The 13813-nt window shown below is 39.9% G+C and overlaps 1 protein-coding gene across 2 annotated transcripts in view; it reads right to left on the bottom strand.

Moving 5' to 3' along the window:
* Positions 1–9967: 9967 nt before the first annotated feature.
* The window catches only part of SHCBP1 (SHC binding and spindle associated 1), a 42398-nt gene continuing 38552 nt past the window's right edge, over positions 9968–13813 (bottom strand). For both annotated transcript variants that reach the window (XM_017517916.2, XM_017517919.2), the window contains 3 exons: positions 12549–12635; positions 12069–12210; positions 9968–10510 (listed from right to left, as the gene is read on the bottom strand). In XM_017517916.2, coding sequence (XP_017373405.1) covers positions 10185–10510; positions 12069–12210; positions 12549–12635 — 555 coding nt within the window. In that variant the 3' untranslated portion in view covers positions 9968–10184. The remainder of the gene's footprint in view (positions 10511–12068; positions 12211–12548; positions 12636–13813) is intronic.

Below are 13813 nucleotides of genomic sequence, written 5' to 3'. Positions count from 1 at the left end.
TGTGGTCAGACACCGGCTCAATATTTCAAAAGCCTTAAAACAAAGAGCTGTTTTTGGCAAAAACAATTTTATAAACAGACAAAGTCTCACTCTGATGCCCAGGCTGGAGTGGTGCAATGGTGAGATGGAGCCAGCTTAACTCACTGAAGGCTCAAACTCCTGGGCTCAAGAGATTCTCTTGCAGCTGGGACTGTGGGTGCAAGCCACCATACCTGGCTAATTTTTTTTTTTTGGGGGGGGACGGAGTTTCACTCTCGTTACCCAGGCTGGAGTGCAATGGTGCGATCTCGGCTCACCGCAACCTCTGCCTCCTGGGTTCAGGCAATTCTCCTGCTTCAGCTTCCTGAGTAGCTGGGATTACAGGCACGCGCCACCATGCCCAGATAATGTTTTGTATTTTTAGTAGAGACGGGGTTTCACCATGTTGACCAGGATGGTCTTGATCTCTTGACCTCGTGATCCACCCGCCTCGGCCTCCCAAAGTGCTGGGATTACAGGCGTGAGCCACCGCGCCCGGCCACCTGGCTAATTTTTAACCATTTTTTTTTTATAGAGACAAGGTCAAATGAGACATACCTGTAAATGTGTTATAAATCCCCAAAAATGATATGAAGAGTCTATTTTGGGCCGTCATCCCACACTACCCATCTGCTACCTGGTGTGTGAAAGCACTCAGAGGCTTACCTTACACCACCAAACAAGGAAAACCTTTCACAAGTACTTGCATGCTTTGTGTATAAAGGCACAATTCATTCACATACTATCTTTGTTCATTCTTTCACCATTTTTGAATATTCTGAGAGAACAATACCTTGCAACTTCCAAGTCGCATTCATCATGAAGCTTAATTATTCTAACGTTTAAATAAATTAAGAGGCCAACCAAAGTAAAGAGAAGAGGTGTAAGACACTTTCTCTACAGGAATGAAATCTGTAGCATACATTTTCTATTTGGAAAACGTAGCTTTCGGCCAGCCTGGGGTTGAGAAAGGGGCCAGAACTGGGCATTGGGGTAGGGAGGAGGAAAGAAACCACCAGAATGAAGGGTGGGGGCAGGCACGAGGCAGGACCAGTCCTCCTGCCTGGTGCATGGGCCTGGGAAAGCTGGCTAGGGACAGGAGGGAGGAGCCCGAGGCTGTGGATGCCTCTGGGGTGGGGAGAGGGGTGAGAACTGGTATCAGTGTCAGCCAGAGCTGTGCCTGAGGGCAAACAGTATCATTCATTGCCTTACCTTTGGGCATCTCCTGGTCTCTGATGTGCTGCAGGTCATAGCTCTCACCAGCTCCCAAATCCCACAGGGCAGGCTCCACAGCAGTAGGGTCTGGCGCCGCCACCTCCCCCTCATTGATGTTATAGTTGCAGATCGGTTCTGCCCAGTGCACCCTGCGCTGGCTCTGCTTGGGTCTGGCATTGGGGAGGACCATGATCCCTCTGCCCGGCCTCTGCTCCTCTCTGCCTTGGTCTGCACTTATGCTTGACACTGCCTCATAGATGTCACAGCTGTCAGACACCACCCCACACAGCCAGCTCGGGCCCCAAATGGGTCTGGCCCTGGTGTTGGACATGTTCCTTCTGTCTTGGCCTGCACCTTTGCTTGCCACCGCCTCATTGATGTCAGAGCTGAAGGACAGGTCCTCAGGCCACCTACGCAGTCCTCGCCTGCGGCTGACTTTGGGGCACAAACAACAGCTCAGCGTGTTCCCCATGGGGCACCTTGGCTCCTCTCCAGCAACTTGGACTTTCCCTTGCCTCCTAGTCTGCAGAGTTTAGCACTTCACCTCTTTCAAACACAGGCACGCTGGCAGGGCCAGCCCCTGGCTAGGGGGCTGCACCCCCCTAACAGCTCACTCCCTGCCTCAGCTGCTCCCCTGAGATGACTGGTCTGAAGGGAACCTGCTTGATTTAAAATGGGTCTAGATACAACAAGTCTGAGAGCGGAGATTGCGGAGAAGACAGCACAGAGGGAGCTCCTCCTTCCACTGCTTTCTACCAACTGAAGGAGGTTGTCCTACCAACCACCAGAGTTCCAACCTGGTGCCCAGGAACCAATCAGGCACAGAGTCTCCTCCACGAGGCGCCCCCACCCCCATTGTGATGTGGGAGCCCAGGATCCTGGCTCACTATCCCCGACCCTGTGGCAGCACCGCCCCCACCTTTCATTCATTGCTGGCTGCTGGGAGCTTTCAGGTTGCTCCACTGTGATGACGTTCCTAGAGATCATCACCTTACAATGAATTATACTAAAATTACTGTAACCCTAGTGAATGTTTACCGAGTGAATAAATTCTGTATTGTTTCCACAGCATGAACCAAGACCTTGGGCTGCCATGGGGTCCTGGGGCTGAATTGAACTCTAGCAGGGGCAGTCCCCTCACTCTCCATTGATCAGAAGTCTGCATGTGCTCTATATGTTAGAAGTAACCCTGTGAACTGAGACGTCCGGACTCCAAACGATTAGTAACATTTGCTTTGAGTTTTTTAAAAAGCTTTATTCATCTAACAGTTGGGTTATTAAAACGTATCTCAGTAAAATAAGGCAATTTGGCTTTACTTTCTATGAACAGTTTCATCAAACACTGACTGTTACATCAGAAATCAATGTGTTCTGTCTAACTTGTCTCTGTTATCTCCAGAATCAATTTTCCTTATCTTCAATTAGTCTTAGTGTGATATGTAACAGAATCAAATGTTTCTCACTCTTATCCCAAAAGCATGTTTCTTTTTTGATTTTTTTTTTTCTTCATAGAACCCAGGTCTTGCTCTGTTGCCTAAGCTGTTCTCAAACTCCTGGCCTCAAGCAATCCTCCTGCCTCAGCCTCCCAAAATGTTGTGATTATGGGTGTGAGCCACCACACCAAGCCTGAAAATCTGTTTCTTAAGGAGTAAAGTAGAATACATAACATCCTTAAATATACCACAGCCTTCCCCAACTAAGCCAAATTGTTTAAAAGTTCTATAATATTTAAGATTCAGGATACTATATTTCAACCTCCCCTAGAAAGAAAGTATTAAATCTAAGAATGCATGTGCCATAACCTCACTTTTATGACAAATAGTGAAATATTTCATGAGCTTGGTAGAATAAGTTGAAATAAAATTTGTCATGTAAAATTTCATTATTCCCTCTTCCAAATTCCCCAGGAGGTCAATATTCTTAGTATTCCCATTTTATTGCAGCAAGGTTTGAGAGGCCGAAAGTTGAGTACAAGTCAAACAGCCATACTTAGGAGCCAGCATTCAAATGTACATCTATTTCATAGTAAAACCCACATTCTTCAACTTCACCCTATATTAATTTTTATAAAAAGTCAGTCAGCAAAGATATAGATAAAGACCTTAGAGGAAACTTCAAATTATTATAATCACGCAAAAATCAGGAGTCAGAATGCAAATAAATAAAGGCAAAACTTATGCTTACAAAGGAGTTAAAATATATATGGCATTGTTATCAAAATATATGTTTTGCTTTATCATTTGATAATTCTTATTTATTTGTCTCATGAGTTCAAGCCCTTGTGACACCTTTAAAGCAATGTCAAGAGGAAAATTTATAGCAATAAATGCCCACATGAGAAATAAGGAAAAATCTAAAATCGATACCCTATCATCAAAATTGAAAGAGCTAGAGGAGGAAGATCAAAAAACTCAAAAGCTAGCAGAAGACAAGAAATAACTAAGAACTGAAGGAGATAGAGACACAAAAAACCCTTCAAAAAATCAATAAATCCAGGAGGTTGTTTTTTGAAAAGATCAACAAAATAGACAGACTAGCCAGATTAATAAAAAAGAAAAGAGAGAAGACTCAATTAGATGCAATAACAAAAGGTAATGGGGACATCACCACTGATCCCACAAAAATACAAACTACCATCAGAGATTACTATAAACAACTCTATGCACATAAAACAGTACACCAGGAAGAAATGGTTAAATTCCTGGACACTTGTACTCTACCAAGGCTAAACCAGGAGGAAGTTGAAACCCTGAACAGACTAATAACAACAGCTGAAGTAGAGGCAGCAATAGCCTGCCAACCAAAAATGTCCAGATCCAGACAGGTTCACAGCCAAATTCTACCAGACGTACAAAGAGGAGCTGTAAAACTGTAAATCCCTTCTAAAACTGTATCAAGCAATACAAAAGGAGGGAATCTTTCCGAACTCATTTTATGAGACCAACATCATCCTGATACCAAAACCAGGCAGACACTGATCTAAAAAAGAAAACTTCAGAAAAATATCCATGATGAAAATCAACACAAAAATCATCAATAAAATACTGGCAAACCGATTGCAACAGCACATCAAAAAGCTTATCCACCACGATCAAGTAGGCTTCATCCCGGGGATGCAAGGCTGCTGCAACATATGCAAATCCATAAACGTAATCCATCACATAAATGGAACAAAAGACAAAAACCACGATTATCTCAATAGATGCAGAGAAGGCCTTTAACAAAATTCAACAGCACTGAAAACTCTCAATAAACTAGGTATCAATGGAATGTATCATAAAATGATAAAAAGCTATTTATGATAAACCTACAGCCAATATCATACTGAATGGGCAAAAGCTGGAAGAATTCCCTTTGAAATCAGGCACTAGACAAGGATGTCCTCTCTCACCACTCCTATTCAATATAGAATTGGAAGTTCTAGCCAGAGCAATCAGGCAAGAAAAAGAAATAAAGCATATTCAAATAGGAAAGGAGGAAGTCAAACTGTCTCTATTTGCAGACGACATGATTGTATATCTAGACGATCCCACTGTCTCAGCCCAAAATCTTCTCAAACTGATAAGCAACTTCAGTAAAGTCTCAGGATACAAAATCAATGTGCAGAAATCACAAGCATTCCTATATACCAATATCAGACAAACAGAGAGCGAAATCAAGAGCGAACTCCCATTCACAATTGCTACAAAGAGAATAAAATGCCTAGGAATGCAACTAACAAAGGATGTAAAGGACCTCTTCAAGGAGAATAACACACCACTGCTCAACAAAATAAGAGAGGACACAAACAGATGGGAAAACATTCCATGCTCGTGGTTAGGAAGAATTAATGTCATGAAAATGGCCATACTGCCCAAAGTAATCTATAGATTATTGCTATCCCCAGCAAGCTACCTATGACCCTCTTCACAGAACTGGAAAAAACACTTTAAACTTCATATGGAACCAAAAGAGAGCCCACATAGCCAAGTCAATTCTAAGCAAAAAGAACAAATCTGGAGGCATCATGCTACCTGACTTCACACTATAGTACAAGGCTACAGTAATCAAAACAGCATGGTACTGGGACCAAAACAGAGACATAGACCAATGGAACAGAACAGAGGCCTTGGAGGCAACACCACACATCTACAACCAGTATTTGTACACTATCATTGGGGAAACAGACCATGAACGGAGACTTAAAAAGTTGCAAATCCATTAGAGAACTCACACTGAAGAGAACTCCTGTAAATACAATCAATGTGGGAAGCCTTCAGTTCTTCCAGGTCCTGTCAAATATGTGAAAGAATTCGCACTGGCAAAAGACCCTATAAATATAGGGAATGTAGGAAAAGATCCATTTTTCCTTTCTCTCTTAAATATACGAAAGTATTCATACTGGAGAAAAATTCTATAAGTGCAAGAAATGTAGTAAGGCCTTCAGATATTTCCGTTCCCGTTATAACCATGAAAGATCTCATACTGTAGCAAAACCCTATCAATATAAGGAATGTGTTAAGGCTTTGCTTATTCCAGCCACCCTCATAATCATAATTAAACTCATACTAGGGAGAAACTATATGAATGGAATCAATGTGATAAAGCCTTCAGATATTCCAGTTCCCTCCATAACCATAAAAGAATTCACACTGGTGTGAAACCATACAATATAAGAAATGTGGTTAAGGCTTCACTCATTCTAGTCACCTGCATAATCATGAAACAACTCACTAGAGAGAAACTCTATGAATGTAGGGAATATAGGAAAGCATTTGCCTTTCCATGTTCTCCTAGCAGACATTAAAGTATTCACACTGGAGGAAAACCCAGTGTGCATAAGAAATGTGGTAAAGTATTCACTCTTCCTTGTTCTCTTTAACTACATGAAAGAACTCATACTGGCTGGTCATGGTGGCTCACACCTGTAATCCCAGCACTTTGGGAGGCCAAGGTGGGTGGATCACCTGAGGTCAGGAGTTCAAGACCAGCCTGGCCAACATGGCAAAACCCCATCTCTACTGAAAAATACAAAAATTAGCCAGGTGTGGTGGCATGCACCTGTAGTCCCAGCCACTCAGGAGGCTGAAGCAGGAGGATTGCTTGAACCTGGGAGACAGCAGTTGCAGTGAGCCAAGATCACACCATTGCATTCCAGCCTGGGTGACAGAGTGAGGCGTGACAAGGGTGACAAGGGGGGCGGGGGGGAACTCATACTGTCAAGAAACCTTATAAAAGAAATGTAATCAAGCTCTCATCCTTAGATGTTTAGTTCCAGGAATCAACCACACTCATAAAGCCTTTCTCAGTTGAGTTTCTGTCACTTATAACTGAAAGAATTCTGGCAATGGAGTATAATACAACTATCAAAAGAATGAGGTAGATTTGTATATACAGACATAATTTTCTGCAATATATTAAAGGAAAATAGCAATAGCAACTTTCAGAGCATTATTATATTACGGCTTTTTTGTTGTTTTTGAAAGATATACATTTTTCTATTAACAGTGAGAACTGGAAAATGGAGAATGTTCACTTCAACATATATAACTTCAAAACACATATATAGATTTTTTAATCATAGAATAAAACAAAATGTTATCAAATTAAATGCTATGCATAAAATTTGCATTAAAGCCCAATTATCCAAATTTATTTCAACTTAATTTCCATAGAGGCCTATAGAATGTATTTCCTAGAAAGGAATAACAAACAACAGCAAACTGAATGACAAAGAAACATGCATGATACAGTTTTTATGAGCTCATCAGTGTTTTATATATAACTTTCTTCAATCTGCCTCTAAAAATCAAAATCCAGAAAATGGTTATTTCACCATCCTTCTATTAATTCCAGAAAAGTGGAGTATAGACACTTGAGACCAAATGATCTCTGGGCAGTTTTCAAGAAACTGAGGAAGGGAGATACACTTCTAAAGAAGCTAAAATAAAATATTCAAATCAAGGTATAGAATTTTGCCACCTGCTATAAATTCAAGTTCACAATAAGGGTGGACCATAAAGACAGGATACACAGTTAATCAACACAGAAGACTATCCTTTTTCCATATCAGTATTTTCATCTCAAATAACAAATCCATACCCCTCCAGGGCACTCCCTAGATTCCCTATACTATATCATTTCAAATGTTTAACGCTCCATGATTAAGGCAAAATATACTGCATATAACTTAAAGAAGAACAAAGTAGGCCTACTTATCATAATGAATCGTGAATAAAAATTAATATAAGCTTAGATTTAAACTAAAATAGAAATGAAATCTGAAAAACTTCATGTTATAAAAAGGAACAAGGAAGGTATTAACATTACTGACCTATCTATAAAATCTAAACCAAGATAAAGTAGAAATTCAACTGGAAAACCAATGTGATTTGGGAGGCTGAGGTGGGTGTATAACTTGAGGTCAGGAGTTCGAGACCAATCTGGCCAACATGATGAAACCCCATCTCTACTAAAAAAATACAACCAAAAAATGGCTGGTTCAATGGCTCAGGCCTGTAATCCCAACACTTTGGGAGGCCAAGATAGGTGGATCACCTGAGGTCAGGAGTTCAAGAGCAGCCTGACCACATGGTGAAACTGTCTCTAACTAAAAGTACAAAAATTAACCTAGCATGGTGGTGGGTGCCTGTAATCCCAGCTACTTGGGAGGCTGAGGCATGAGAATCACTTGAACCCAGGAGACAGAGGTTGCAATGAGCTGAGATCATGCCACTGCACTCCAGCATAAGTGACAAAGCAAGACTCCATCTCAAAAACAAAATAGGCCACGCACGGTGGTTCACACCGGTAATCCCAGCACTTTGGGAGGCTGAGGTCAGGAGTTCAAGACCAGCCTGGCCAATATGGTGAAACCACATCTCTACTAAAAGTACAAAAATTAACTGAGCGTGGTGGCAGACACCTGTAATTCCAGCTACTTAGGAGGCTGAGAGAGGAGAATCACTTGAACCCAGGAGATGGGGGTTGCAGTGAGCCGAGATCATGCCATTGCACTCCAGCCTGGGCGACAAGAGTGAAACTCCATCTAAAAAAATAATAATAAAATAAAATTAGCTGGGCGTGGTGGCAGACACCTGTAATCCCAGCTACTCAGGAGGCTGAGGCAGGAGAATCACTTGAACCCAGGAGGTGGGGGTTGCAGTGAGCTGAGACCGCACCATTGCAGTCTAGCCTGGGCGACAAGAGTGAAATTCCATCTAAAAAAATAATAATAATAAAATAAAATTAGCTGAGCATGGTGGCAGACACCTGTAATCCCAGCTACTGGGGAGGCTGAGGTAGGAGAATTGCTTGAACTCAGGAGATAGAGGTTGCAATAAGCCAAGATAGCGCCACTGCACTCCACCCTGGGTGACAGAGCAAGGCTCCATCTCAAAAAAAAAAAAAAGGTAATTTTTTGTTTAAGTTGAATAAATGGCTTTTATCTTAAGGTGTCACATCTAGAGGTAAAAATTTTTAAAAAGAATACAAGACTTTAATATCAACATTTGGCTGAAACTGATACAAAAATGAACATTACTTTTTAAACCTCTTTGCAACAAGATTTTTAAAAAGTAAAAATACCTTTCAATGATGAAACAATAAGTCTAACATAAAGCCTACATTTAGTAGCATCAAAAAAAATAAGAATTATTTTTTACTCAAATTTAAGGAACAAACATAACCACACTTAATGGGGAAAATGTAATACTCTTCCTAGCTTGAAAACAGATACCAACATACTGTGTGTTCTTCAATGGATCACATGTGCTACACCAACATGATGGCCCATAGCGGGTTTGAAAAGATATAACAGGATTCGATTTTGTTATTTCATCACTATAATTTTAATCATTAGGCATATTAATATCACATACGGTTTTTAAAATATAAATATTTTTAGAAGCTGTGTTTTACAACATGATAACAAGAACACACATCTGATATAGGTTTGTTTTTAAGCTATTGATTATGAACCTCTTGATTTCAAACATCTCTTATGTGTCAGAAATATAATCAGAATACTGTAACAGTAAGAGAAAAATATTTTTTTTGAGACAGGGTCTTGCTCTGTCATCCAGACTGGAATGTGGTGGTGCAATCACAGCTCACTGCAGTCTCAACCTCCTGAGTAGCTGGAACTACATGCCTGCACCACCACACCTGGCTAATTTTTTTTTTTATTTATTTTTAGTAGAGATGGGGTCTCGCTATGTTGCCCAGGCTGGTCTTGAATTCCTGGGCTCAAGTGATCCTCCTGCCTCACCCTCCCAAAGTGCTGGGGTTACAAGTTAAGCCACCGCCCAGCCTGAAAGGTACCTTCTTTTAATCATTCACAATCAACAATAGTGAAAATGCTCTATGTACAACATCAGCTCTAAATAACACATTTCATTTCTGTCTCAAACCACCTGACTATCACTGTTTTGATGACTGCATAGCTCAACAGAAAAATGCACCCTATTGAGTCTCAATGATACGTATGATCAGGCAGATAACTTCCCAATCATAAAAGCTTTTATTTTAAGACAAATACAGCACGGAAATCAAACACTATAACTGGGATGAAAAGACACAGCTCTAAGAAAGCTGTGCATGTGATATCTATTGCATGTTTATGCACTAGTCTTGCATTCCCTTCCTTTCTTCCACCTCTTTGAAATGCTAAAGGGTAATTACACTAAAAAGGGTAATTACCCTTAATATGAGAGAACTATGTGTTTAAGAATGCAAGGCTTTCAGATAAGAAATCTCCAAATATTTTCTATTTTATATGTGTTTATGATCTTTCTTATAAAGAGGGAGTGTTTTATGTGCAACACCTGCAAATGGAAATAAATCTACCTTTCACTCAGGCCCAAATAATCAAATATAAAATACAGACATAAAGCAAACTACAATGGCAGCAGTGATTCTTAGGGCAGCACGTGCAAAATCGAGTATTTTGCTATCTACTTACATTATGGTGGTCAGAAGAGAAATGTTCCAAAACTACCTTTCCCATTCCACTTGAACTGGTTCCCCACAATCCCAACAAACATCTCCTGTGACATTAAGTTGTCATCAGCCTGTGTGATCCCCAGTTCACTCAACCTTTTCTTTTTTCTTTTGGTTTTTTTTTTTGGGGGGGGCATTTGTTTCTTTTCCATTTTACAATTTCCCTCAACTTGCTCAGAAGGGTCAGTTCTTGCATAAAGCTCCATTTTGCCAGTTGCACACTGAATCAGCTCTTCTAGATCCACTCTTTCAGCCACATCTGGCTCTCCACTTGTCTGAATTTTAAGTGCTTTATCTTCTGGAGAAACAAACACATAATAACATAGTTAAATATATAAGCTAACCCACCTAAAACATGTATTTCTACACAGTCTGTTAGAGCTTTCAAGTTTTTTTGGCAAAGGATTTCTTCTGTCCTCTAACTGGATTTTACAAATTCTTTGCCATAAGAATCTCAATGAACAGCTGCCTTGCTTTCTATGCCAAGGTTCCCTGACCCTCATGCAGGATCATCAGTTTTGAACTGTTTACCCTTTTCGTCCCAGAATCACTTTTACTCAACAGACTTTCCTGGATATTTACTATCTGCTAAGCACTGTGTTAGGAGCTAGGATGCACAGACTGGTAAGACAGTGCAACTTTTCTAAATAAGTCCCAATCTAGTAGCTAATTCCAGATAGTCCCCATGATCACCACCCCCTAGTATTACTTTATTGGCTATTAAATGGCAGAAGAATTTTGCACTGTAATTTTACAATGTAATTAAGGTTGCTAATCAGTTTTCTCCAGCTGGTTGCAAAAGAGGAAGTCAGAGAAATTCAAAGCATGAGAGATTTGCCTTAAGGGAGGTTCTCTGTTGCTGAGATGGAGGGCTATAAGGCAAGAACCTGAGAGCAGCCTCTAGGAGCTGAGTGCCAGCCCCAGCCAGCAACCAGCAGCCAGCAAGAAAGGAGACCTCAGACTCAGGAGCTAAAGGAATGAATTCTGCCAATGAATGACATGAATGCATTTGGAGGCAGATTCTGCCCCAGAGCTTTCAGATGAGACCTGCCCAGCTGACACCTTGATTTCACTTTTGTGAGACCTGTGAAGAAATAGAGAACTTGCAGAGATATAACTGAAGCAAATCCTGAAGGGATGACAAAGGTTAACTTTTAAACTCCTCTTTCAACCTGAAAAAGCCAATTAAACAAATAAACTGCTTTAAACTTTCCTCACCTACGTCAATGCTTAATCCTCCTCTATGACTGAGACTTAATAGTGATCTACCTCATAGCTTGAAGTTCACACATTTCCACTGAGTTAGCTCCGCTTTGCTGCCAAGAAAGGCAGGTGACAGGAAGACATTTACTTCTACCAATAAAAACAGAGGTAAACTCCACCATCCCCTCCAGGAAACGCAGCTTTCAACCTGGCACGTTCATTTCATTGCCTCCAGCCTTAACAAATGCCAGCAGGAGCCACTATTGCTATCACACACCCACTGTTGCTATCACACACCCATAGCTCGTATCACACATCCACCCTCACTGAAAGCTAAGCATGATAAGAAGGAAACTGCACAGAAGACACAACATCAAGATTATGAATGACAATTGAACTAGTTGACCTTGAAAGTTTCTTTCACATTCTATAATGTTATGGCTTTGTTAAGCTTCTCTCTCTCTCCACTCCCAAGCATATCCCAATAATCTTTTTTAAGGAAGAGAGGAAGACTCAGAGACTTAATCAGCATTTAATGCTAAAATAAAGTAAATTATGTTTTTATATTAAAAAATTACTATCAGTGCAGTGGTAAAGAAGTAAAAAAAAAAAAAGAAATAAAGAAAAAATAAAAATTACTAAATATAGCATACCTTCTGTTCCATCTTCAGCATTTTCTTGCAGATCAGAGAAGATTGTAGGTTTCACCAAGACAACACCATAACCTTCATTATTATGTATTATATTATTCACCATGGATATTTTAGGAATGTCATAATGTTCATCTAAGAAGTCCTGTGACATTGAAAACAAATGTTTTAAGAAACCATCATATTCAACATTTCCTGCTTTAAAAATCTTTATTCACACTACTCTAAAAATAAAGCTATGCTTAGCCCCATGTTGTGAGCAGTCTGAGTCCTTAGTGACAGAGCTTTCCTCTGTCATTTCTGCAGATCTATAAGTAACAAAGCATTCTCACAAGAGATTCCAATCACTGACATATTATTGAAATGTGTATACTGTTTATGCTTTTCAAAACCAGAAAATAGAACCCAACAATTTAATAAAGTATAATTTGTAGGTGAAGCCATTCTATCCTTTGAAAAGCGGGTGTTTTGGCTGATGCTCACCTTAATGAGGATCCCTTCCTTGCAGTGATGGATCCCATTGTCACTCAGGGTGCACTGACTCCCAGGGTAGATTTCTATACCAGCACCCTGTGAATTACAGTTTGAGATAATGCCAATCAGTTTTTAAAAGGCAAGACTAAAAAAGTTTATTACAATTACTTCTTAGCCTTCAACACAGTACAAACGTATGGCAAAAAAAGTATTTTACAGATAAGTTTTATCAGGCATTTTTAATCAACATTTCTATTTGTTCCATCTCTAGCAAGTTGTTGACAATTTATCACTTTCAAAACCACACACACACACACACACACACACACACAGGCTGAGTGTCAACACCCGATTCTTGTTCTACTCTCTTTTACTCTAGATAAATGTTTTCTGATTTTGCCGAAAAAAAAAAAAAAAAAGTCATTTAAGAATTTTGTTGAAAGATGCACTCATTCAAAATGACCATCTCTCAGACACTCAATTAGTTGGAGAAAAGTACTTGAATTTAGTAAAATATTGTAATTTGTGGATAGAAACAAGATCCTACATTTTCCAAAATGTGCCAGTTTTAAAATACCCCAACCCAATCACTTCTATGAGTTAAACAATGGCCTCCCCTACCACCCACGTTAACATAAGCAGCCTGTTCAAGCGTCATTTAAACACAGTAACCAGAAAGATCAAACATGACCCTATTCTCTCATACCTCATGGCATCAAAAAAAGTAACAGTAATAAGGATTTATTTCCTAATGCTTATGCAAGGAACTTTGGAAAACAAAAGTGATTCACTCAAACCCCTATAGTTATTTCAGCAATCATTTGGGAATAATTTAACACACAACAGCATCAATGAAGAAGAGCTGCTATAACCACTGATGACACATCTACTGCATGTATGTTCAGTTACTTTTCTAGTACTAGTATTCTATGAGAAAACATTATTACTAAACCCTGTACATATGCCTGAACCATATGTACACACCAATCTAACTCTTCTGTAGAGGTTTTTTGTTTTCTAATGAAATGAGAAAAATTAAGTGTAATGTATATTTGGGACTTTTCATGGTCTATGCTTGCCATGGAGTTAATTTTTACAAATTTCATTGTAAGCAAATAATTTTCTTTTTTTAATTGTATTTGGGCTCTGGGGTACATGTGCACATCCTGCACCCTGCAGGATTGTTGCATAGGTACATACATGCCATGGTGGTTTGCTGTCTCCATCCCACCCCCACCGTTGCCTACATCAGGCATTTCTCCAGCTGTTATCCC

The sequence above is a fragment of the Cebus imitator genome, unplaced genomic scaffold (assembly GCF_001604975.1).
Source record: "Cebus imitator isolate Cc_AM_T3 unplaced genomic scaffold, Cebus_imitator-1.0 Scaffold652, whole genome shotgun sequence".
NCBI classification, from domain to species: domain Eukaryota; kingdom Metazoa; phylum Chordata; class Mammalia; order Primates; family Cebidae; genus Cebus; species Cebus imitator.
This window is presented reverse-complemented; position numbering and strand designations above follow the sequence as displayed.